At 51.1% G+C, this 21,939-nt stretch overlaps 5 protein-coding genes and 1 pseudogene across 5 annotated transcripts; 3 read left to right on the forward strand and 3 right to left on the reverse strand.

Moving 5' to 3' along the window:
* Window positions 1–940: 940 nt before the first annotated feature.
* SAPIO_CDS3806 (Uncharacterized protein) lies at window positions 941–5,919 on the forward strand (the record flags this gene model as incomplete). Its single annotated transcript, XM_016786519.1, has 7 exons — window positions 941–1,077; window positions 1,135–1,939; window positions 2,010–3,616; window positions 3,677–4,309; window positions 4,371–5,337; window positions 5,392–5,673; window positions 5,737–5,919. 7 exons carry the CDS (start codon window positions 941–943, stop codon window positions 5,917–5,919), a joined length of 4,614 nt encoding a protein of 1,537 aa, XP_016643862.1.
* A 1,536-nt stretch (window positions 5,920–7,455) lies between these two features.
* Window positions 7,456–9,729, forward strand: SAPIO_CDS3807 (annotated as a pseudogene; the record flags this gene model as incomplete).
* A 239-nt stretch (window positions 9,730–9,968) lies between these two features.
* SAPIO_CDS3808 (uncharacterized protein) lies at window positions 9,969–11,423 on the reverse strand (the record flags this gene model as incomplete). The annotated part of the gene is made up of 6 exons (XM_016786520.1): window positions 9,969–10,302; window positions 10,378–10,408; window positions 10,472–10,539; window positions 10,597–10,714; window positions 10,787–11,156; window positions 11,250–11,423. 6 exons carry the CDS (start codon window positions 11,421–11,423, stop codon window positions 9,969–9,971), a joined length of 1,095 nt encoding a protein of 364 aa, XP_016643863.1.
* Window positions 11,424–13,780: 2,357 nt separating this feature from the next.
* On the reverse strand, window positions 13,781–14,536 carry SAPIO_CDS3809 (uncharacterized protein; the record flags this gene model as incomplete). Its single annotated transcript, XM_016786521.1, has 2 exons — window positions 13,781–14,180; window positions 14,283–14,536. The coding sequence occupies 2 exons, from the start codon at window positions 14,534–14,536 to the stop codon at window positions 13,781–13,783; spliced, it is 654 nt and encodes a 217-aa protein (XP_016643864.1).
* Window positions 14,537–16,495: 1,959 nt separating this feature from the next.
* Window positions 16,496–18,756, reverse strand: SAPIO_CDS3810 (uncharacterized protein; the record flags this gene model as incomplete). Its single annotated transcript, XM_016786522.1, has 6 exons — window positions 16,496–17,078; window positions 17,174–17,544; window positions 17,609–17,662; window positions 17,726–18,120; window positions 18,210–18,453; window positions 18,532–18,756. The coding sequence occupies 6 exons, from the start codon at window positions 18,754–18,756 to the stop codon at window positions 16,496–16,498; spliced, it is 1,872 nt and encodes a 623-aa protein (XP_016643865.1).
* A 1,170-nt stretch (window positions 18,757–19,926) lies between these two features.
* On the forward strand, window positions 19,927–21,416 carry SAPIO_CDS3811 (uncharacterized protein; the record flags this gene model as incomplete). Its single annotated transcript, XM_016786523.1, has 8 exons — window positions 19,927–19,933; window positions 20,059–20,226; window positions 20,307–20,386; window positions 20,456–20,531; window positions 20,590–20,861; window positions 20,917–20,974; window positions 21,039–21,101; window positions 21,160–21,416. The coding sequence occupies 8 exons, from the start codon at window positions 19,927–19,929 to the stop codon at window positions 21,414–21,416; spliced, it is 981 nt and encodes a 326-aa protein (XP_016643866.1).
* Between the last annotated feature and the right edge of the window lie 523 nt (window positions 21,417–21,939).

Below are 21,939 nucleotides of genomic sequence, written 5' to 3' on the forward strand. Positions count from 1 at the left end.
TTCAATTAAAAGGTTCAACATTAACCGAGATATGCAATTCTGAAATATTTATCAAGCGGTGTTAGTCTTCAGGTCCAAGGACCAAAGACGCACCACTTCTCCATCATCACTCAACCTCGCGGACACACCTTCCCCTTTATAGAGTGGATACAGACATCGCCAAAGTACATACGACCATAGCTCGCAGAATATTGAGGGTCCCGTCCGCTCCCCTGTACACAAGCTGTGAAGCGCCAGACTAGTAGTTGGGTCGGTGACGACCAGCGAATCCCTGGTGTTGTATGTTTTTTTTTTTTTTTTTTTTTTTTTTTTTTTTTTGTGCTTGTATTCTTTCTCTTCTCCTTCTCTGTCTTATTTTTCTTTCCTATTTTCTGGAGATTAAGAAGTGATTTGGATCTCCAAGACAACATGATTGTGGGTGGACGTAAGGCCAGTACATTAAGGATTAGTTCCTAAGTGGTGCCAGCAGCAGCTTCGTATTTTACCGTACTTTTGGCAGGTCAATTTAATAGTTGCTGCCCGAGTCGAATGCCGTCATGGCAACATGCATGTACATCCAGCTTAATGTCGACCTCGGTATCCATTATTAAGAAGATGGCAACGGATTTCTTGTGGCTGTACGAAGTATAGCTGGCTGTTCTAAAGCGTTGGAAGTTCGGGTGGGGTGTGTGCGGGGTCTTGATGGTTGCACAAGGACCTGTCCTTGGCTATCAACCGGCTAGAATAGGCAGCCGGATGAAACGAAAGCAGGAGATGAAGGTAGAACGGGCTGTGTTGTGGCGTGGGCATGGCCTGTTAGCAAAAGGAGGCAGCTCGTCCGAGGAGGCAGCAGACCCTCAAGTAGCCAGTCATCCATCCATTTCTTTCTCCTACACATTTTGCACTCTCTCCAAGAAGCTCGCAAAAGAACCGATCTACGCCATACTGTTCATGACCAAGAATGGGAAGCATCCCACCAACGACCAAATTTCAGGCAGATGCCGACATCGCGCGGCTTCGGTCTGAGCGGGGTGTCGAGAACAACGAGCTCCACAACTCGGATGTGATATTATCTAGTCTCGATGCGGCCCTCGATATGTGCGCGTGCTGTACCCTCGTCAATACCAAGTCCAACCAGTACTGAACGTATTATAGGCTTTCCGATCAACTCTATCAGACGCCAACACATTTCATTCTTGAGTTGATCCAGAACGCAGACGACAATACATATCCTAATAGTGTTACGCCCTCCCTCGAATTGACGCTGTACGAGAAGGACGGCAAAAACTTCTTCCGAGCAGATTGCAATGAAATCGGCTTCACATTCAACCAACTGGATGCTCTGATGCGGGTCGGACAGAGCACTAAACGAGCCGTAGCTACTGCCTCGGGACAAAGGGGATATATCGGGGAGAAGGGCATCGGATTCAAATCCGTCTTCAAGGTTGCCGATGTTGTCCAAATCGCCAGTGGCTTCTACGAATTCAAGTTGGACCGAAGCGGGCCTTTGGGCATGATACTTCCCATTCTTACACCTTTCCCTCCCGCAGATCGTATATCAGGCCACACCCAGATTCTCCTCCACTTAAAGGATGGGGTCTACAACCATATCCTCGATGATTTGAGGAGTATCGATTCCCAGCTTCTAATCTTCCTCTCAAAATTGAAACGGATTAGGGTTGTTACCCCAAGACCGCCCAAAGCCTACGTCCTGTACAGGAACTATAGGAACGATGCTGTAAAATGGGAAACGGCGGTAATCTCGTCGGAGGGTTCGCAAGTTGGAGATGGGTACATCGTGAAGAGGCACGACTTGCAAAATCTGCCGGCCGACTCTCGAAGGAAGGGAATCACATCTTCCGAGATTGTTCTTGCTTTTCCTACTTACGCGGGAGATATCCCGAGAATTGACCTTCAAAATGTGTACGCTTTCCTACCGATTGGTAATTTCGGGTTTCGGGTAAGTTCCCATGTCTTCTTCGTTCTATTGGGATGCCTGCCGGTTCATGGAGCTCAACTTCGGTCAACAGTTCCTAATCCATGCCGATTTTCTGCTTGTCGCAAGCAGGGAGAGCCTCGAATATCAGTCGCCATGGAATATCGCCCTTCGCGAAGGAGTTTGCGATGCTTTCGTTGACATGATTCTCCAATTCACGTCTATTCCGGCGGGCCAGTCCAGAAAGGACTTGTTCTACAAATGGCCCAAGTATATCCTCCACAACCCAGATCGCTTTTCATTCTGGAACGCCCTCAACCAAAGCATCTTGGACGTGCTACGCACTAAACAGGTTCTCGAATCACAGGAGAAGGTAGCTGGTTGCCAAATGCCAACCAGCTTATACTACGTCCCGCCCAAGTTTCGGTTTGAAAACAATACGCTCTTCGATATCTCCTCTATCAGGAAGCAGCACCTTTCGTTCGGATACGATGAGGTCAGAACCGAGCTTGCTTTAATCGGTGTCAAGACGCTGGACATACACATATTGTACAGCGAATTCCGCTATTGGGTGGGGCTCCAGGGAGCGGCGGCAATTAAAGCCCAGCCCGCCGCTTGGCATAGACAAGTTGCCGCCGTCTTCTGTGATGCTCCTCGGGCTCTAAGGGAAGGCCTTAGAACTATCCCCATGATTCCCTTGCGAGACGGATCCTGGACTAGCGCAAACGCAAGCAACCTTTACCTCCCCTCCGACTCTGCAGGGGAGCATATCCCGACTGGCGTTAGCATTCTAATCGTGGATTACGAGGCAGCTAAAGACGAGATGAGAAGGAAGTTCTTTAGCTTTCTAGGGATTGAGAAATATGCTCCACGTCAAGTGTGCGATCTCATTCTTCAACTTCATTCTCGCAGTTCTACCTCCTTGTTAACACGCGCCCACGAGGACATCATATCCGACGCAGCTTATCTGTTCAAGCATCGACGGCTCTTCAACGAGAACGGGGCACCCGACATTGCCTTTCTTGTAAAGAATGGCACGACATCTTTTGTGTGCAGGACTGCGATTTACATCATAACCCCAGCTCTCAAATCTGGTCTCGTATCCAAATACAGGAACTCGCCAAAAAACCCCTTCCCCGTTCTTGATGATCGGTACGAAACAACAATTTGCTGTGGAAACGAGGAGACGACACGTTCATTCTACCAATGGCTTCTGCTGTCCAAGAATGCGGCCTTCTTCGAACATCCACAGCTTTTTCGTTCAGGGCGGCGCACCGATGAGTGGAATTTCCTTCGCGACGCTGATATGACAGATTTGCTGATAGCCTTGAAACTCTACATGAAACAAAAAGCGGGCCAATTATTTACTAGGGATCACATTAATCTGGCCTTAAACGAGCTTCATGTGCGATGCATCGATGGGACCATCAGGCCGTTCTGTGGCTTGGCGGTCCCAACGAAGGAGCTCCAACAAGAGTGTCCGCATCTCGACTTCGCGGACCTGCGAGTGTCGAAGTTGGGGAATTTGAAATTCCTTTCCGAGTTCGGCATCCTGGTAGCTCCTTCAACAGCTGCTAGGCTACGGGAACTCGAAGCACTTCATAAATTGTCTACTGACGGAGTTGACAGGGAGGCGACGGTCCATAGGATCTACCGGTCGCTGAACACAGTTCGGTCTGCCGACGACTGGTCGACCATCCGGTGAGACACACATTTTTGATGATTCTGCACTGAATTTATCGACTCTAATTGAATTTACAGAACCGCTTTTTCCCGTACACCCCTTGTCTACGTATCCGGACCTATTCCGATGTGGACAAGCCACAGCGCATGTGTGTGGACTGCGCCGCGTGCTCTACAACAAGTTATCAGACTTGGCGACCTCTACCCAGACTTCAACCGGCTATTCTATCAGGTCCTACAGGTTGGCGCAGCCGGAATAGGGGACGTTGTGAGAGAACTATCCGCTCTGTCCAACGGCGGATACTATAACGGCGCTGTACCCCGTTGCACGGAACTTCTATTGTTACTGGAAGACTACCTTGCGAAAGGACATGTGCTAGTTCCGCTCGATGCCGTTAGTTTGAAGAGTGCAAGGGTCTTTCCGGTTTCCATGGGGTCCTTGGACGTCGTCGAGTTGCGTTCGTTACGGGACCATACACGCTGGTATATCCCAGACACAACGACGCTAGGCGCAGCCTTTCAGGACAAAGTCCACCTCCTCGACTTCCCGGTGAAGGTGGTACGACGTTTGAGCAATGTGTTCAAGACACTCAATTGCGAGGGCAGGTTTCTCTCCGCTGTCGTAAAAGAGTCTGTCGAATGTCGAGGCACGGTTATTCGCGATCTAGCAAAGGAGGACGATCTCAAAGCTCGAATCAGCTTTATCGCAAAGTAGGTGTTCCCGTAGTTCAGAAAAACGTGGTTCAATTATTTATGCCCATATTATTTTTAGTCTAGCCGCAGCCCGTGGTACAGGATCGGCCAGATCCACCTGGACCATGAATGCATGGTCTGTCCCCTCTATCACGCTCATCAGGAAGCTGTACGACGTCGTAGTTGAAGAAGACAACGAATTGGTTACGATACGGGAGAAAGATGATAAAATAGACGTTTACTTCCGGGAGGTACCGCGGCGGAAACAAAGCAGAGTTAACTTCAAACTACAGGGTTTTTTCTCTGCCTATTTTGCGATCAGGGCTGAGGACCGCCCGCTCGTCAGTCTCCTTCTGAGCGAGCCCATAGACGAGCTCTCAGAAATATTAGAGAGCCATGACATATTCGCTCAGGATGAACTTAACGATGGACTCTCCGACACCCAAACCCTAACCACCACGAATACCTCCGGTCCGATCGAGCGAAGCGAGAATCTCATCAGCAACGAAGATTCCACCGAGTCAAATGGGAGCAGTTCAGGGGAGGGCGAGGAACAGGACGCCACGGATTCTGACGGAGAAGGCAGAGTCGTGTTGGCCTCGATGTCGAGCCTCTCTCTTTATCCGCGTACTTTGAGAGAGTTGATTCCTTCACACCAGACGAGGGTAGAAAACGTCATTCGCAGAGCAGCTAATTACCAGCTATCGAACTCACTCGTGGCGGACGCCCACGACCAGTCTACACCCGAGGGAGGTGGAGAGACATCAAGGCATTCCGAGGACACCGCAACCGCGGCCTATTCCCAATCCTCTAGTAGGTATTCTAGTAGCCAAAGGCCATCACCATCATCTGCGCGATTTCATTCTGGGTCGGGGGGTACCTCGACTAGCAATGGACCGAGGGTTAGAGCCTATATATCGCCCCCATCATCGCCATTGCCGTCGCCGTCGCCGTCGCCTGGTCGATCTCAACTTAGAGGCACAATTCAGCCCAGACCGGTGCAAGATATCTGGTTCCGAGAGATTGGGTTCCTCGGCGAGTCGTTTGTATGCCCCTACTACCATCATACTAAATTCAACGTTCTTAACTAATCGCCAAAGGTCTACCATTTATTCGAGAAGCATATCGCCGACTGGCACTTTGAGAACTGGACCAGCAAGCTGCGTGTGGAAGAGGGCTTCCCTCGTTTTGTAGAGCGTGAAAAACATTTCTCGGACTTTACTTATAGAGACAACAACGGGCTTCTCAGAGACATGCTCCATAGAGGCAGAATCCCTCTCGATGCCAACTGGTCTAACAGCACCACTTACCATCTGGAGGTCAAGGCTACCCTAGGTAACTGCTCTGATGCCTTCTTTGTCAGTCAAAACCAAGTCGACAAGGTACGTCTCTCTTAAACTCGACGTTCACTTTGTTTTGTGTTCCTTGCTAATGAGAGTCAATAGATGCGAGAGTGTGATGGTGACCCGGATAATGGGTTTATTTTGATTCGAGTATTCCATGTGGATAGTGAAGATCCGGGTATAAAGTGGTTCCCTAACCCTTGGAAACTTTATCTTGCAAGGGCTCTAGATTTGAGGTCGGTTGAGGGTTACCAGGTCACCACGGCAGATGCACCCGAAGGTTAGGAGTGTTCTGAGTCAAGGTGAGAGAGTCTTTATAGAAACCCAATTGGAGGGCCTATTTTTCCGCAGCCAGTTTCAGACGAAATCAATCCTCGAGATTTCGAGAATACATCCACGTAGGGCAGGCCGCGTTTCCCTGTTCTTCACAAGCCTCCGCGTTGGACCCTTGCAAAGCATATATCCTCATAGATACAAACTCTTCTTTCGTGATTAGGATATGATGTAAAGACCAATGGCAGCGAATGGGGAATATCTTAGGAGGAAAATCACGAAGGGTTTTGATGAAGAGATCTGTTTCGGCGTTGATGCTGGTGTCTGCTGTTCGCAGTCGCACATCCTGCTCTGGGCATCCATATTGTGAATGGACTGACCCCACCATAGTCGAGGATCTTCGGCATGCAAAAGTAGAAAGCAACAGGGTCTCCCCCCGGTTCGTCGCGCCTAATGATTCACTATTTTTACAGGGATACTACGAAGTATGTCCGAATTTCTTAACATGTGGCAGTGATCGTCAACACATTCGCACAAATCTTTAGCAAAGCGCCGGCTTTCTCGGCAACCAGACAGGCGGTGGTGGCAGTCATGTCTGTTACGTCGACGTGTCGGAGTCTTCTCGATGGGCGCGGCCGTACACAAGCTCCACAGAACTGTGTTCGACGGTGGTTGGTCTTGCTTGGGCGTCGCAAACGAAAGGTCCAGGGAAAAGGGTATTATCTAAGGGAGGGAGTAGGAGAAACTAGGTTCAATGACAACTGAAGTTAGAAACAACAGATAGAGGTGATAGGACTCGAAAGAAACCAGAGGTTGGAGAACGGTGAGAGGTTCTAAGAGAGTAAGTTGGAATCCTCGGTCCGCCCTCCTCTTAGAGCCCCTTTCATATATAAAACAACCATGTTTGGGAGTCTATATTGCTGAATTGTTAACAAATTCCGACATGCTAGAGATAGAGTGTATGAATATTGATTAGACTGCTGTTGCGACGGCCCTGGGTTTGGGCAACACGCTGAATCCCCCATATATGTCTCTCATGTCAAGAGCGATTCGTGGAGAATGGCAGTGTCCTGGTATCCTGCAGTCATCGTGAGAGGCGCAAATTGTGGTGGTTTGAAACACCTCGATAGCACAGGTTTCCAGGAGGGTCGGCCATTTCCCCTGTTCGCCAACATGCATGTGGTGAAACCGCCAAGGATTCGTTAAGCGCCTTCTCCAACGGCCCAGGCCGCAGCGGTCTCCCGAGGCAGCCAAGACGAAATGTCACTGAAGAGATTCAAGAGGCGCAATAAATTTCGTCCAGTGGCAGAGCACCCATCTGAAACCCCAAAATAGCATAATGCGAAGTGATCCTCCTGGTGCATCACAACCTATCACAAGGCAAATCACAGTCCGTTCCTCGGTGTATTTGGGAGCCAAACTGAAGGATCGAGCAGGCGGTTCTGAAACACTCCTTTCCCTCTTTAATTATTAAAATCCTCCTCATCGTGTTTACTCATGTAAAAGCCGTTGAGTTCTTCCGCGTCATTCGCCTCGATGTCGCTCGCCATGGCAAAGGCAGATCCCATAGTGCAGTCAGATTCAGACGAAGCGCCCCTTATAGCCCATATAAACCCTACCAAAGTCATCCGGGGAAAATATCATGGGCTGCGGACTTCTGCAGTACATATTATCCCGCTAATTCTCACATTCTTTATTCTCTTAATCAACTTCCTCCAGGTCTACTGGTTCCCTCCTAGTGGGCTCGACAACGGGAAAACATCTCCGAATACCGTACAAAACTTGCTGCAGCTGGCTGCGAAACTCTACGAACTCTTCGTCGTTGCCTCTCTAGCGGGCATCACCCTCAAGGTCTTCAAAAGGCAACTCGTCGACAATGGGGTCCCTCTGGGCCTCGTCTCCGGTGCGTATCGGGTCGGAGACGTCAAGTATCTAACCGATCCGAGATATTGGAGCGGCTTTGTTACAAACAAGGGACCACTACTTTTATCCATCCTGCTCCTGGTCAATACGGTTCTCTCTGTTCTTGTCGGTCCTGCCTCTGCCATCCTCATTGTTCCTGCGTTAGGATGGTTCTTTCTCCCGTCTCCTTTCTCCAAGGTTCAGATGCCGATTTTCCTTGACACCCCAGAAGAGCTATGGCCGCAAGTTCTCAACGAAGGGCTGTGGAGCAACGAAACAATCTGCTTGGAAAACAAAGGCATCCTGTTCACCAAGTGCCCCGCCGCCGGCTACTCTGAAATCTTCACCTGGGCTGCTGGATGGCAACACTCCGGGCTCCCAGACAACATCACTTTCAAAGATCCCCCCGGCGTGAGCAGTCGTCGGCTATACTCTCATTCTGGTGGATCGTCAGGGACGTTTCTGTCCGTGGTAACGGCTTTGGCTGCTGGAACTGCGGGACAGCTTCAGAGCTATATTCGTTCGCACGACGTCGGAAGCATCTCTTCCACAGAGATATACAGACTGGCTTCGTCGTCTTCCTCAGTTTACTACGAGCCTCTAGTGAACGCGAAGTGCGACGTGTGGAACCTGCGTGATTACGCAAATGCTTCGGAAATTCCGCCGATGTGGTTTCCCTCCAGTTCACTCAACTGTTTCACGACAGATGATGATGATGACTGTCATCGCATGAGAAATCTGTTTGGGAAATGGAAGATTGGGAAGGGGATAGTCGGGAAACAGGACGGTGCCTGGCAGGGGTTCGATACGGTGACAAGTGAGGATGAGGCTGACTGGGAGGGCAACGCTATATCGTCCGTGATATACACCGCGCGATTGCCGTACATTCAAGACGGCGAGATTGGAGCTCGCTTTGCGGCTTGTAGCTACATTGCTCATTGGATTCCAACGACCTTGGCAGTCGACCCGAGCAACACCGATATCATCGAGAGCAACGTGACTGACCTGAGTGTCTTCGCATCCGAGGCCGACTGGAAGACGAATGCCAAGCATCCCGCGGTTGGACCCATGATCCAGATTGATAAATCTTGGTTGCGGTACGTGAATCTAGGGTATGACAAGAAAAATACCACCAGCGAGGGAGCCAGTGAAAAAGACGTTGAGCCAAAGGAGGAGATCATGAATGTCGGGACACTCATGATGGCTCTGTTACTGAACTACAAAAACGAGACGGGAGAATGGAAGATCTTCGGTCCAGGGAGCAGTCAGCCATCTGAGTCGGATGGTAACCGTGTAGTGCAGCTTACCTTAGAGAAGTTCACCGGCGCGATCCTCGCCAACGGAATCTCACGGGCCGGAGCCACGGTGGAACCCGCTCTATTCAGGCGAGATGCCAAGACGAACACGACTTTTCTGGCAAGTCTACAAGCTCAACAGGGCCCAGCTGCAAAAGACTATGAAATTTTCGAGAATGGTACTATTGTCGGAATAAATGGTTTTAGAATGGACCTTGGCCGCTCACCGAGTGAGCGTATCGCAGATGCGAGGGCGAGGTACGTGGCATGGGATTTTACCGCCGAGAGATACGGGTACGGATTCGGCCTGCTTGGGGGGCCGCGGAACTTTGCTCTGGTAGTCATCTTGGCTTATGTTCTCGTCTTGCTTGCGTATTGTTTGTTTGTCGCTTCCCGCCAGGTCGCTACTATCGTGACCTGGGATGATTTGCAGGACCTGTTGGTGCTGATGTGGACGTCGCGGAGTCCTGCTGAACTTGCCAACCAGGGGGTGCAGGTCTCGGACAAAAGCTTGTGGAGGAGACAGGTCTCAGTACGAGCGATGCCGTCTGGGAATGTGACGTTGGCATTTGAAGGCAAAGAAGAAGGGTTGTCGAAACTGAAGATGGGAGAGGACTATTGGTAGATAGAGAGAGAGCCGAACGTAGTCGCTACAGGAAATGTCGGCGAGGGCAGATTCTTGCCATTGTTGCGAATATAAACAGATTCTAAAAAGGATTCCCTTTCCACATGTGCCTATTAAACCAAATGCCAGCGAAGAAACCTGAGTCGAAGATGGAGACATGGAGATCAAGCCTAGGGTTCGGGACTCTAGACTGTTCAAGACTCTGGGCCTGGCTGGCTCTACTTCGATCTTTAACAACATCAAACAACATAGAATTCTTGATCGCACTTCCGTCCACCGATCCCGGAATACGCACTGCCGGGATGGGTCACGACTTCATCACCCTCATTCCCCTTCCCGTCTACACTGCCCAAGTCGTCCAAGACTGGCTTCCTTCGTATCGAATGCGACCCGATCGTAAGAACGTGCAACTGCTGCGCCTTCAAGTTGTGGGGAGCGGCGGAAGGGGGAGGTCTTCGGCCCCTTGTGTAGAAGGGCGAGCTGCCGCCAAGGGCTGAGACTCCGGAAATCTTGACCAGAAGGGGGTAGAGGGTTGGGATGCAGGCGCCAATGAGTACGCAGTTCGCTTCGATGCTGATTGGGAGCGCGGTGTTAGTTTGCACAAATTAGGAATAAGCCTGGTTTTCGTTGACGTTGGATATGACTGACTTTGTCCAGAGCATTATGTCGTTGAGGGCAACTAGATGTAGCTCCAACGTCAGTTCAGGCTCGATAGTTAGGGGGAGTCTACGCAACGTCGTACATGGAAACTCCTTCTGCCCTATGAGATGGGTCAAGGTTGTGCACTTATAAATTGCGACGGCACCGGCACTGCGTCTTTTTTAGCCCAATACGTCCCAGTTTGAGGAAGTCGCATCATTTCCATACCAATAGCCGAATCCCAGAGAAAATGATAGGGCTAGCTTCTTCTTCCAGTTCATCGTAAGCCTCGCCAATACGATGGTCGGGTAGAGAGCAAGATAAAAGTCAAAAAGCACAGAAAGAACTGGGAAATCAGTTAGTAGGAACACAAGTCCTCGCCGCCTGCTCGCGGATGAGAAAGACCAGCAACACTTACCTCCAATAACCAGCCCGTACGTGACGAGAATCCTTCCATCCCAACACTTTCCTTCCGCCGCCAACCACTGGGTCTGTACTGGCGAGCATTGTACAAAGTTGAGAATCAACATGACGATGACACCGAGGCCATAAACGACCGACAGAACCCACATGACGGTTCGGTGAAAGGAACCCGGTTGAAGAGCTTTGACGAGGAGTACGACGACGGCAAATTTTGGCACGGTAAAGGAGAGGACGCCGGGGACGAAGGCTATGATGGTGAAGTAGAGGACGCGGCCGTATTGTGCCTGAGTGAGAGAGTTTACGTGCTTGTCGCCGCCGAGAGTAAGGGCGACGGAAACGAAGGCGAGATAGAGTAAACTGATAGTCTAGGACTCTCCCTTTCTTAGACTTTCGTTCAATGGGTCTCATTTACGGCGCAATACACACAGGATCTAGATCTGACACGCAATCTAACGTACAATCGAGACCAAGCAGAGATAGTCGTCGACTCCATATCTTCTAATGGATATGGCCCTGCTGTAGATCCTGGCAGCAACGAAGACGAGGGCGAGTCCCGTGGAGGTGGCGGCAATAGTTAGAAAAGCGCCTGCCTCGTTTCTGATATCATCTTCGACCACGACCTCGGACTCCATGATGGCTACAGAATGAGACGTGTGTTCAATGCGCTATAATCGTGAGTTCCAGGCTCGAGAGAGTGATAGAGTCTCTGGTCCACATCGTTATCGACCCATGAGGCTAATGGGATGAGGTTTAAGCTCAACGAGCGACTGCCGTACAGGCCCAAGAACCTTTGGAGTTGCAGGAGAGAGGCGGGAAGCTGGGGAGGGAGGAGTTGACGAGTAAAGCTTTTGGCGCCTGGGCTGCCTGGAAGGGGGGGATGCATCATTGATTTATTCACGTCCATATCCTGCTTCAATGTCGCGGTCATATTGATCTCTCATTTATAGAATCATGTACAGGACTACAGGTGACAGGAGGAACTATCTTACCGTCCCCCTGGCACTCCTTCATTCTCGGTATGCATAAAGACCTGGGAATACCACCCACAGAATGCTCGGTCGAGCATGGGTTATGCAGGTATTCAGTAATACCACCCCCTACCCCAGGACCATGCCCTGACGTCTACGTAATGCTATGGAAGCGGAGATGGTGGAATTCGCCTCCTGCTCGCCTCGTCGACCCCTCACGACGTGCTCGCGCGCCGTTGTGGAATGACTTCCGATCATTTTGCACTCACTCTAGTTTGGCCCTTCACCTCTGCATTACCACGGTAAAAGAAGAGCCTTATTTCCTCCAGTTCTGGCACGCGAACCCGTTATCTCTGTATCGTTCTCTTCAATGCCTGCTGCATCACTTCGTGGGTCGGTAAGTTGGATCTTGTTGAGAAGATAACAATTCCGGCAAGGATGCAGGAGAGCCCATCCTGTTGGACTTGGTGATTGGTGTCGTTGAGGGTTCAATTCTATTTCGGGTGTGCCGACTGCCGCCTTGATACCGTTCCTTGGAAAGAGAGAGAGAGAGAGGTCGCAAAAAAGCGGGAAATCGTCGATAGCCAGCAACTCGGACTCGGAGACCTGCCGGGCTGCATGGGTTCTACGCCTTCTCCTGTACTGGCGCAGGGTAGTAAGCACCAAGTCATTACATCAAATGCTGCATCAGTCCTGCAAGGCGCTGAGTGATGGCCTCCTCACCGGTGATATTTGACTAGCACCATAGCAGCTCCCATGCCCTTGCCAATAAGGGCTCTTTTATTCCAAGGCAGTAACAGGCCAGGCTCTAGGGTTCGGATGCAATTACCGGCATCGTATTTTGACGTGTGCAGCCAGGCGATGACGATAGAGGCCGTCTTAGCCTACCTTCTCCCCCCTCTCCGGCCCGCCCTGAATAATATCCCCGGGCAGAGGAGACGTCACCGAGAGGGGAATCTCGACGTCTCTTTCGTATATTCTCTTCCCCTTCAGGTATCATTTGTCACGATGCATACCTCAGAGCAGGTACCCCATTACGTCCGACTAGGATAGCCTACGAGCTCTCGGTCTGATGCCTAGAGCTCCTCTCAACCCAGGCTGTCAGTTTCAATCAGCATGAACTACGCCGAGGCGGAACAATGAGAGCGACGAGGCCAGGTGGGCAAAGAAAAGAAAAAAAAAAAAAAAAAAAACAAGACGACCAACGATACGACGACCAACGATACAGGGAGATCCCCCGGCCGCCTGGACGCCCAAGTGGCAAGGGCTGCGTAGCTCGACTGATGAACCTGGGAGAAGCCGCGGGGAAAGCGTTCAGGGAGAACAACGTCATTCAGTAGCAAAAAAAGACCAAAAAGGGCTTGCGGACAGATGGGCGAATATTTTTTTTTTTTTCTATTTCATTTTTCTATTTCCCTTTCGGCTGCAGATCCGGAGCGTTTGGTCTGGTGAGGAATTTGGGATTTGGTGAAATTCGGGGAGGAGGGTCTGATGTAGAGGCAGCGAGGGCGGGAACCTCGTTTGTCTTTCTTCGTGATGTTTTGTTCGCTCACCATCTCTTACTGAGAATTAGGAGTGGTCCTCCTCACCTATTGATGCTACCCATGAAAACAAGCAGCCCATTTCGTCTCTCAAGATCCTTCTAATATGGCTCCTGTTGGTCGGCACCATCACCCCAATAGCCAGCGATTCATCAAGCAAGGCACAGGAGAGTAAGGCCGAGGGCTCACACAAGCGACCCCCGATACATCAAATAAAAACCCCAATCAAGCCTCATTCCCATCCATCTATTAATGTTTATACCTCAAACCCTGCCCAGAGAAGCAACAAGTATAATAGTAATACACTCCAAAATCAGAGAGAGAGGACAGACGCCCTCCTCAAGACCTCGCCACCAAAAACTCCAAACAATGCAAGCCGCCAACCAACACGATCAAGAATACCATTCATACAAGAACAAGAAAACAGCCATCTAGTAAAAAGCCAAAAGCCAAAAGCCGCAAGCCGCCAAACCCCTCCCTCTACTTCAACCTCGGATCCTCCTCCCCCATCCTCGCAAGCTCATACTCCCCTGCCCCATCCCTCCCTCGTCCCCTCCCTCTCCCCCTCGAATATCCCTCCCCGTCATTGCCGTCCTGCCCACCAGCCGCATCCCCAGCAGCACCAGCCGTATTCTCCACATCCCTCCTCGCGGCGCCTCCACCCCCGAATGAAATGGGCCGCAGCTCGCGGTACCGACAGCCCCAGACGCCCAGCCCGATGGCCACGGCGCTCGACGCGCCCATGGTGCCCCACCACATGGCGTTTCGCGGGAGGAGGCCCGTGTAGAAGGTGCATATGACGAGGTGGATGAAGTGTGTTGTGAGAGCGAAGTCGGGGACGAGTTTACTGCGCGCGACGAGGATAATGATGGCAGCGCCCCTAAAAGCTCAGGGGTCAGTACTCATCGAGAGAACGAGCGGCAAAAGGGCCAAGTAGAAGATGGAAAGGGGACGAAAAAAGGAGGGAAGAAGAGAAACATACAAGCATAGACCTCCCGTCAAAGTCCACACAAAAGCCATCAACCACCCCTGCGTCGTGTCCCCCCTCACAGCCTCCCACCCAAAGACGAGGTCCAGCCCAAACGGTAGACCCGCTACGAGCGAGGTAAAGAGCGTGAGGAGGATGGCCGCCGAGTAGTATACGGACTGCAGCGCGGCGATCTGCGTGACGATGCGAAGGGGAGGGAGTTCCGAGAGGGCGCCTGGCCTCCGGAGCCGCCGACGTCGTGGCGGCATTTCTGTTGGAAAGAAGCGGTCGTGAAGTGCGAAGAGGGGAGGGAGGAGTTGTGCTAGATATCGCGTTCGGTAATAGTTCGACTTGTATAAATTCGCGAGGTGTTTTGCTACGCCGTCATTCCGAGTCGCATGAGGAGGAAGAGAGGAGCTTGTGTCTCTCGGTGGCTGGGGTCGGCTCAGTTAAAGGTCGTCAGGTTCCGGTCACAGGTCTAGAATTTGCGCCGAGAAAACAATCAAAGAAGTCGCTGTTTATCAAAAAAAAGAACCGCGAAAGACTCCACACCGAGGGTCAAAGTGAATGACGTCCTGTTTCAAAATTTTCAAAATTTGTTGTTGTTGTGTCTTTGCATAGGGAGGAAGCGAAATATGGAAGCCTGGGCTGGCCTGAGGTGGTTGAATTGAAGATCCAGCAGCAAATGTCCCGTCATGGGTACAAGGGAACCCCTGGACAGGGTACGAAGTACTTCGCCAAGTACTTCGTATAACCAGCCTCCTGTGACCAGCTGCCAAGGCCATTTCCATCTCTCGGATCCTCACCGTCTTAATTCTGCCGGATTAAATTCTCATCTCCGCTGAGCTCATCTGATGACGATGTCGATCGAATCGGGATTCTGGGATATCATCTCTCGTCGAAACTAATTTTCCCAGCCAAAACTGCAACATCTGTGGATTTTGCTCACCCGACCGCTCACCCACCGGAGTTGATGCCTTAGGTGAGCTACACGTGAGTTGAGGTGAGTACAGATTTATATATGCACCTTGCCCTCTTAACAACCTACTAGATTTCAGAATCCTACAATATGAATCCAAGATCCGACATCATCACATACGCAGTATACTTTGAAGGATCTACTTGCTGAGCAGGCAACACATTCATTAATGTTCTTATTCTCCTTATGCCCACTTGTCAAAACGCTGTGGCGGAGCAGTGCAGCCTGCCCCGAAAAGAAAGAAAAGAAAACAAGAAATAAGAAAAGGGTGGTCTAATGGTCGTAAAAGAGAAGGAATTCTTGCAAGGACTGCTGCAAAGCCCTCACAGGGATTCCCAAGGACGTCGGATGGAAACGGTCTGTGGGAAATATAGCCCACAGAGTGGAAGGGGAAATATGGCCCCAGGAATGGAATGAAGTCCTCAGCAGGGAATATAGCCCACTGAGGAACTGAGGGAATATGGCCTCGAGAAATGAAGAAGAAGGAAAGGGGAAATATGGCCCCCAAAGAGGATCACGGTGGTGTCAAATAGGGGACACCACACCACATAAAATAATAGAGAAGCTGTCCGACTTCACCACACACGATGATCAGTGAGCCGGACCAAAAAGACTTAATTAAAGAAGGACTAATGGTCCTTGAAGAACTGTAACCATGAGGTATGGAAACCTCAAGAAAAACACTGGAAACTCTGTAAAAACATAGACTGATGTATGAACTCTGTATCGCTTGAAAAACCTTGAGAACCTTTTTTTTCTTTTCAAGAGCTTGGGAGCCATGAAGATATACCTGCTCCCCAGTACCCCCCAGACTGGAATAAAGCTTTTCCGTCCCCACCATGTTCCATTCCACTGGCATCACCATTTTCCCCGTCACACTAGTACAAGGTTCTACTAATACTCTTATACAAATGCCTAGATATACTTCAGAGAATCTCTGGATAATAGTAGATACCAGAACATTAAGTCGCTACATTTAGTGCAACCTTTTTTGTACTGCAGGTGGGCTCGGTTCCTGGATGCTATCAGTAATACTGTCGAGGTAGGTCCGAGGGATCAATAATGTACTGAAGGAGCGAATAACATAGGGTTTCACACACCAAATCGAGCAGACCCAACAGCGACTAGCTTATTCTCTCCTACCCAAGGCGGCTCCTCCTCCACATCCAACTATAACAAACTGTGAAAGGATGACTCCCAGCAAGGCAGCTCCCCACAGCACCAAGTACAAGCAGAAAGCATATTGCAGTTAGCCACCAGGTGACCCCACCTTACATCCCCCAGACTTCCAAGAGCAGGACTGATACTTAAACGTCCCGCACTGGTTCTTAGCCTCACCTCCATTCCACGTGCACTTGTCTCTAATAGCCTCGAACACTGGAATGCAGAGGGCATCAACCCGAACGCCCACCTCATCATCATTATCGGAACCGCCCTGATTAAAAAGATAGTTGCAATCTTCGGGCGCGTCGTCCGCCTTTTCGAACCAGGCTCGGTAGTGGTTGTTGTTAATGGGAAGCCTCTGCGACCCGCCCCCGCCGGGACAACGGACTGTGATACCCTGGTCACTGCTCGCGTCTGTTCGGCAGACAGCAGCAAACTCTGGCATGCCCGCTCCACAAAGCTTGATGAGCTCATCCAGGTCCGGATTGTCGTGAGGGGCCCCGTGGGTAGGATAGCAAGACGGTTCCTCGGTGGGCATGCCGGGGTTGATCCCGGTCATGGTGGCGGTCGCGTCAGGACAGACAATTGTTTCCTTGCCGAGGTATGTCGTTACAATCTCGCCATGCATCGCGTCATCGTTACATGTGCAATATGGATCCAAACCATAGCTATAGTAAGGGGTTTGCTAAGTTAATTCAAGGGGTGCATTTCCTGTCTTCAAACGGGGTGGCTGGGGTCCGATATAGATTTGCGCGCTGCTTACCTTGACTCCATTCTGCAGGAAGTGACTGCAGTCTCCGTCGGCCTCATAGTGATGCTGATCGTTTCGGTCGGCATCGTGGAGTATGTGCATGCGTTGTCGCCCTCTCCTGACATGGTGGGGAAGTTACCCTGAATCATCCCACCTTCACTCCCAGCACTCGAGCAATGGCAGAAGGCGGATGGCTCGGCCCTTGGCTGGCCGTCGAAGCCGTTGCCGTGGTCGTTGCGGAAACATTGGGGAGGGATAACGTCTGGCAGCCCGGCCTCGAGTTCCTGAAGGATCTTCTGTTGCTCGTCGGCCCAGGCTCTATCAAAGAGACCTTCGACCATCTTTTTGGTCCAGTTGGCGCAAGGGCAGTTCTTCTTCTCACCCTGCGTATGGAATGTCAGTTATAAGAAAGAGGGGTTGGAGTTGAATGAAAAAGATTGAACTTACCTCTGCCTGGCAGATTTTCTCTTCCCCCTTGCAGTCCGGGTCATCGCAGGCTGGCTTCAAGAGTATCAGCGAGGGGTCACGCTAGAGAAAGTCGCTACAGGGGAGAAGAATACATACCGAGTTCTCGTCAACGGTAGCTGACGGATCACACGACGAAGTTGACGATGAGGCTGTCGATTGCTCCGTGGGCGATGGATTATCGTCATCATTCCCGCCATCCGAATTTCCCGCCGGATACCCAAACAGGCCATCGTCAAAGACGAACTTGTGAGCGGCCTCGACAATGGGTTCAGTCGCCACCAGAGCCCCAGCTGTGGCCGCGGCAGCCATCATGACCGCGAATTTATTCTTCTGCGCCTGCGTCTTGAGGACCTGGAAGGCGGCGCCCAGGATCTCGGGTGCGTTTTGTGCGATCTCGAGGGCAAAGCCGTCCCATTCTGCCGGGTTGACGAGGCCGAGAGTTTCATCGTTTTGGGCAGCTCCTTGTATGGCATTGATCATGCAGCTCATGGCTGAGAGGGTGCAAAAAGAGCAGGGTCAGAACCTTTCTCTTTTCTTTTCTTCCTTTGGGGGTAAACGATGTGGGAAAGTCAAAACTCACCATCGCGCTTCCTTAGCTTGGCCCCAGCGCCGCAAGACGCAGCGGCATCTTTAATTAGGGCATCCAGTTCGTCTTGGACCGCGTCGGACATGAGGACCGTGACATCACCGACTTCGACTCCTTCCGAGGCCACTGTTGCAGTGACGACAGCCAGCTGTGGCTTGACGACAGTCGTAGTCTCAACGTTGTCAACGGTACTGGTACGGGTCTCTTCCGATAGGAACGCCGTGTCAACACCGATCCACTGTTAATCTTCTAGTTAGTCTTGTACAGCAAAGGCATCGCAGGGGTTCGAGATCATAGAACTTCCGGAATAGCATACCTTGGTGCTACTGCCGTCCATAGTGAGGTATTGCGTGTCCACGCCAATAGGGGCCCCATAGTTCCGATGAATCTCAATAGTCTTCTTTACGTTATCCTGACGCTTGGCAATCCTCCCGGGGACAGCTGTCGACTGTGGCCCGGGGCGCGCTGTAATGGGAGGGTATTGGGCATGTGCCAAGCCCAACAGGGCGGCGCTGAAAAGTAGAGCTACCTGCCTATACATGGCTGATGCTGGATTGGCTATGGTAGCAGCCTACTGGTCCTCGATGAAAGCAATCTGCAATTTTACAGGAGAACGAGTAAAGCTCAGGGACATCTTGATAGCTTATATGGCGGAGCACTGATACTTATCTTTGTCAGTATTCATGTCTGACTCTCAACCAGATTGCGCCGCTACAGCTGTTGGTCCCTAAGTGCCAAGAGCAGGATCAACCGAAACACGAGCTGCCTGTCCGATGATGCTGCTGTGGCTGTATTTGCTATACGGCGGTTGTGGCCCCCAAATAACAATCGTCTTTTTGGCCGCCTGTCATACGAGTTGGGACTAGCTGATGTAGGAGTGCGGTTATGGCCCCCGTTTCACCAATCCCGCATTTGGTCCGCCTATCGCATCAAAGACGCGCCTGCAGCTGTTGCCGCCCATGCTACCCTGTTGGCCGCCTTGCCGCGCCAAGACCACCGCGATCCGGATCCTGTTCCGCCCCCGAAGTGGGGCCGGCCTATGCGGCCCCGAATTGGCCCTGCTCGCACCAACGCCGCTCTGGCAGCCATGCCCAGCCGTCACAGCGCCCGTTGAGTGTTGGTTCCCCTATCGAGCTAATACCCCCCCCCCCCCCCCCAAAAAAAAAAAGCTATGACCGGCCCTTGCCGCGCCTGTTCACCCTGCTCGCGCCAACACCCAACCGCAGTGAGCGAACGGGGGGGCCGGAGGATTTTGAGGCTGGAGACGGGCCAGAACCAACAGAAGCAAGAGGGTGGCGACAGAGGGCCAAGTAGACAATAAGGGGATAACCTGAAACTTGGGGGCTGGCTTCCTACAGGAATAACAGTGATATTACTCATGAGGGTACCTTGTCCTCGGCATATCTGTCCTGGTTCATGAATTACATCTGAGTCTGGACAAGGCGAGGCCGATTACCAAGTTGGCCTCTCAGGGCCATAAAGTACTTAGCTACAAGCATGTCGCGTTTTCCTTAATACCGCTCACTCCCGCTGGCCTTTTTTCCCTTTCGCTGTTCAAGTTCGACCGGGTAACCAGACCTAGGATTCCCTCTACTATTATATCCCCAAGTGATGACTTCCTTCATTTTTCTCAAGTTGAAGCTTGCAGTTCTGCTGCTTGCTTCAACGCTTCTCTTTACGCAGCAATGTTATGCTGGATATGCTATTCAAGATGACTGGTAAGCTCGTTCAGATTTGGTCTATCTTAAGTGATAGATAAGTGACCCATATGGTCTAACTGAAGTATAGTGAGCTACCAAACGGTCTTTATATAGTCAACGTTCTTGGATGCTCACATCACCAGGCTCCGAAGCTCAACGCGCCTTTCTCGTTGAAGCGTTTGCGCATGCTCAGACCCTCGCAAATATGGGCCTGAGCAATATGGCCGAGGGCCAAAGCGCCGATGCGACCCAAGCATTCGAGTGGTTGTATGGCACCACAGATGTGCCTATGATGCGAGCGGCTGCGAGATGTACGTTTCTTGCACAGCAGAAATTTCCGTTTCTTCTAGTAGACCTTTTTTTCTTCTTCTGCTAACTAGGACTTGAATAGTGTCCCTCGAAGGCATATCCCAGAATGCGAGCCCCGTCCAGGGCGAACCGCAAGGAGGTGACTTCGAAACTGCTGATGTTGTAAGTCTCTATCTGTTGATAGGTGAATAGGTGACCCTTGCCAGTTGAAGTACTGACGGAGCCTGCCAGCGAGTCTATTGCACACATGATCGCCTGCGAGAGGGAACCGCCCGGGCCGGTGGCGAAACAAGATTCTTTGATACAGGTGAGAATTCTGGAGGGGTCGCTTAAAAAAGTTCTATTGCTGATTAGAATATCTTCAGTGACAAAGGAGTTTCTCAGGGCCAAGTTTGACTGCACTCGTGCCATGGCCTGGACAATCGTGCCCGCCGAGGATCAGTACCCAGATACCCTACAGTTCTGCCCTTGGTTCCTCGACTATGCCATGAAACAGACCGCCCAGTTCCAAGGCCAGTTTAAGCCTGGTAAAATTGGTAGCATGATTTCGAAGCTGAAGCTGGACAGGCTCACGACTTGGGCCTTGTATACTCCTATTGATTTGTTCCAGCTTTTCGACAAGGTCATAGTTCATGAGGTGAGGGCCTAACCTGGAGGCACGTCCGCAATGCATAACTGATATAGGATAAAAGCTAGCACATACGCGACGAGGCAGAGAAATGGATGATGTTGGAGGGTTTTCGGGCTATGGTATGTTTTTAGGCCGTATGCCATTCTGCCTCTGGGGAAGAAAGAGGGCTAATACCATTCCCAGGATGGAAGAACTGTCGCGCGCTATCTACCCAACGTGGGGAGACATCGCCGCACACAAACGCTGGTAAGTTATCTGTCGGACTTGTACTCACATCTTATAAAATTTTGACATCCCCTCTCAGATAGTCTCGCTCTCTATGCTTCCATCTCTGCACTGATAAGGGACGGTGGCATGGTTCGTGAGGATGGTACATTTGCCAAAGGCCCTGGGGGCGCCGGCGGTGCTGATGAAGGCAATGAAGGCGAAGCAGTGACGAAGAGTGGTGCTGAGATCCCGGACGAGAACAATGAGCCCGAGCCGTTCCTGGAGCCTCTCGCTGTGAGGAGACAGGTCTTGCAGTTCAATCCCTCGAGCCTGAAGGGACGACCGCTGTTTTGAAGTCATTTTTGAGAACTCAATCCAGTTCAGGAGGTTGATCGGTTAGTGGAGATAACCTTCTCAAGTATTGATGATCTTCAGTATCTATTCCCAGAATCCCGTTAGGAATCTCGATTATAGATGCTTTGGGAAAACTTGGTCATACGGAATGATATAGTAATAGGATCTTTAAGATTATGACCTTCAAAATGTGTCAATCCCTATTGTGTTCCTGTCTTCGACCCTCCTCTGTGGCTACGCTCTGTCCTGTCCTGCAAGCCTCCTTCCAACCCTAATCACCCTCCCAACAGACCCTAGCCCAGTCCTAGATGACTGACGTCTACTACTTGGCGGATAATAGTACATGGAAGCGTCTCCTCCCGAGTTGAGGCAGCGGCAGGGAAAGGAAGAATAAGCTCGAAATGCGAAGGACTCGTCACCTTCTTAATCCCCTCCCACAAGGTCCACTCTAGGTCTGTCCATATCGAGGCGTCCAACGGCTGAACAAGCCTCAACTCGACTCTCAGCCACTCGAGTCCTTCCA

Source organism: Scedosporium apiospermum, assembly GCF_000732125.1.
Source record: "Scedosporium apiospermum strain IHEM 14462 chromosome Unknown SEQ_SAPIO_0089, whole genome shotgun sequence".
In the NCBI taxonomy this organism is placed as follows: domain Eukaryota; kingdom Fungi; phylum Ascomycota; class Sordariomycetes; order Microascales; family Microascaceae; genus Scedosporium; species Scedosporium apiospermum.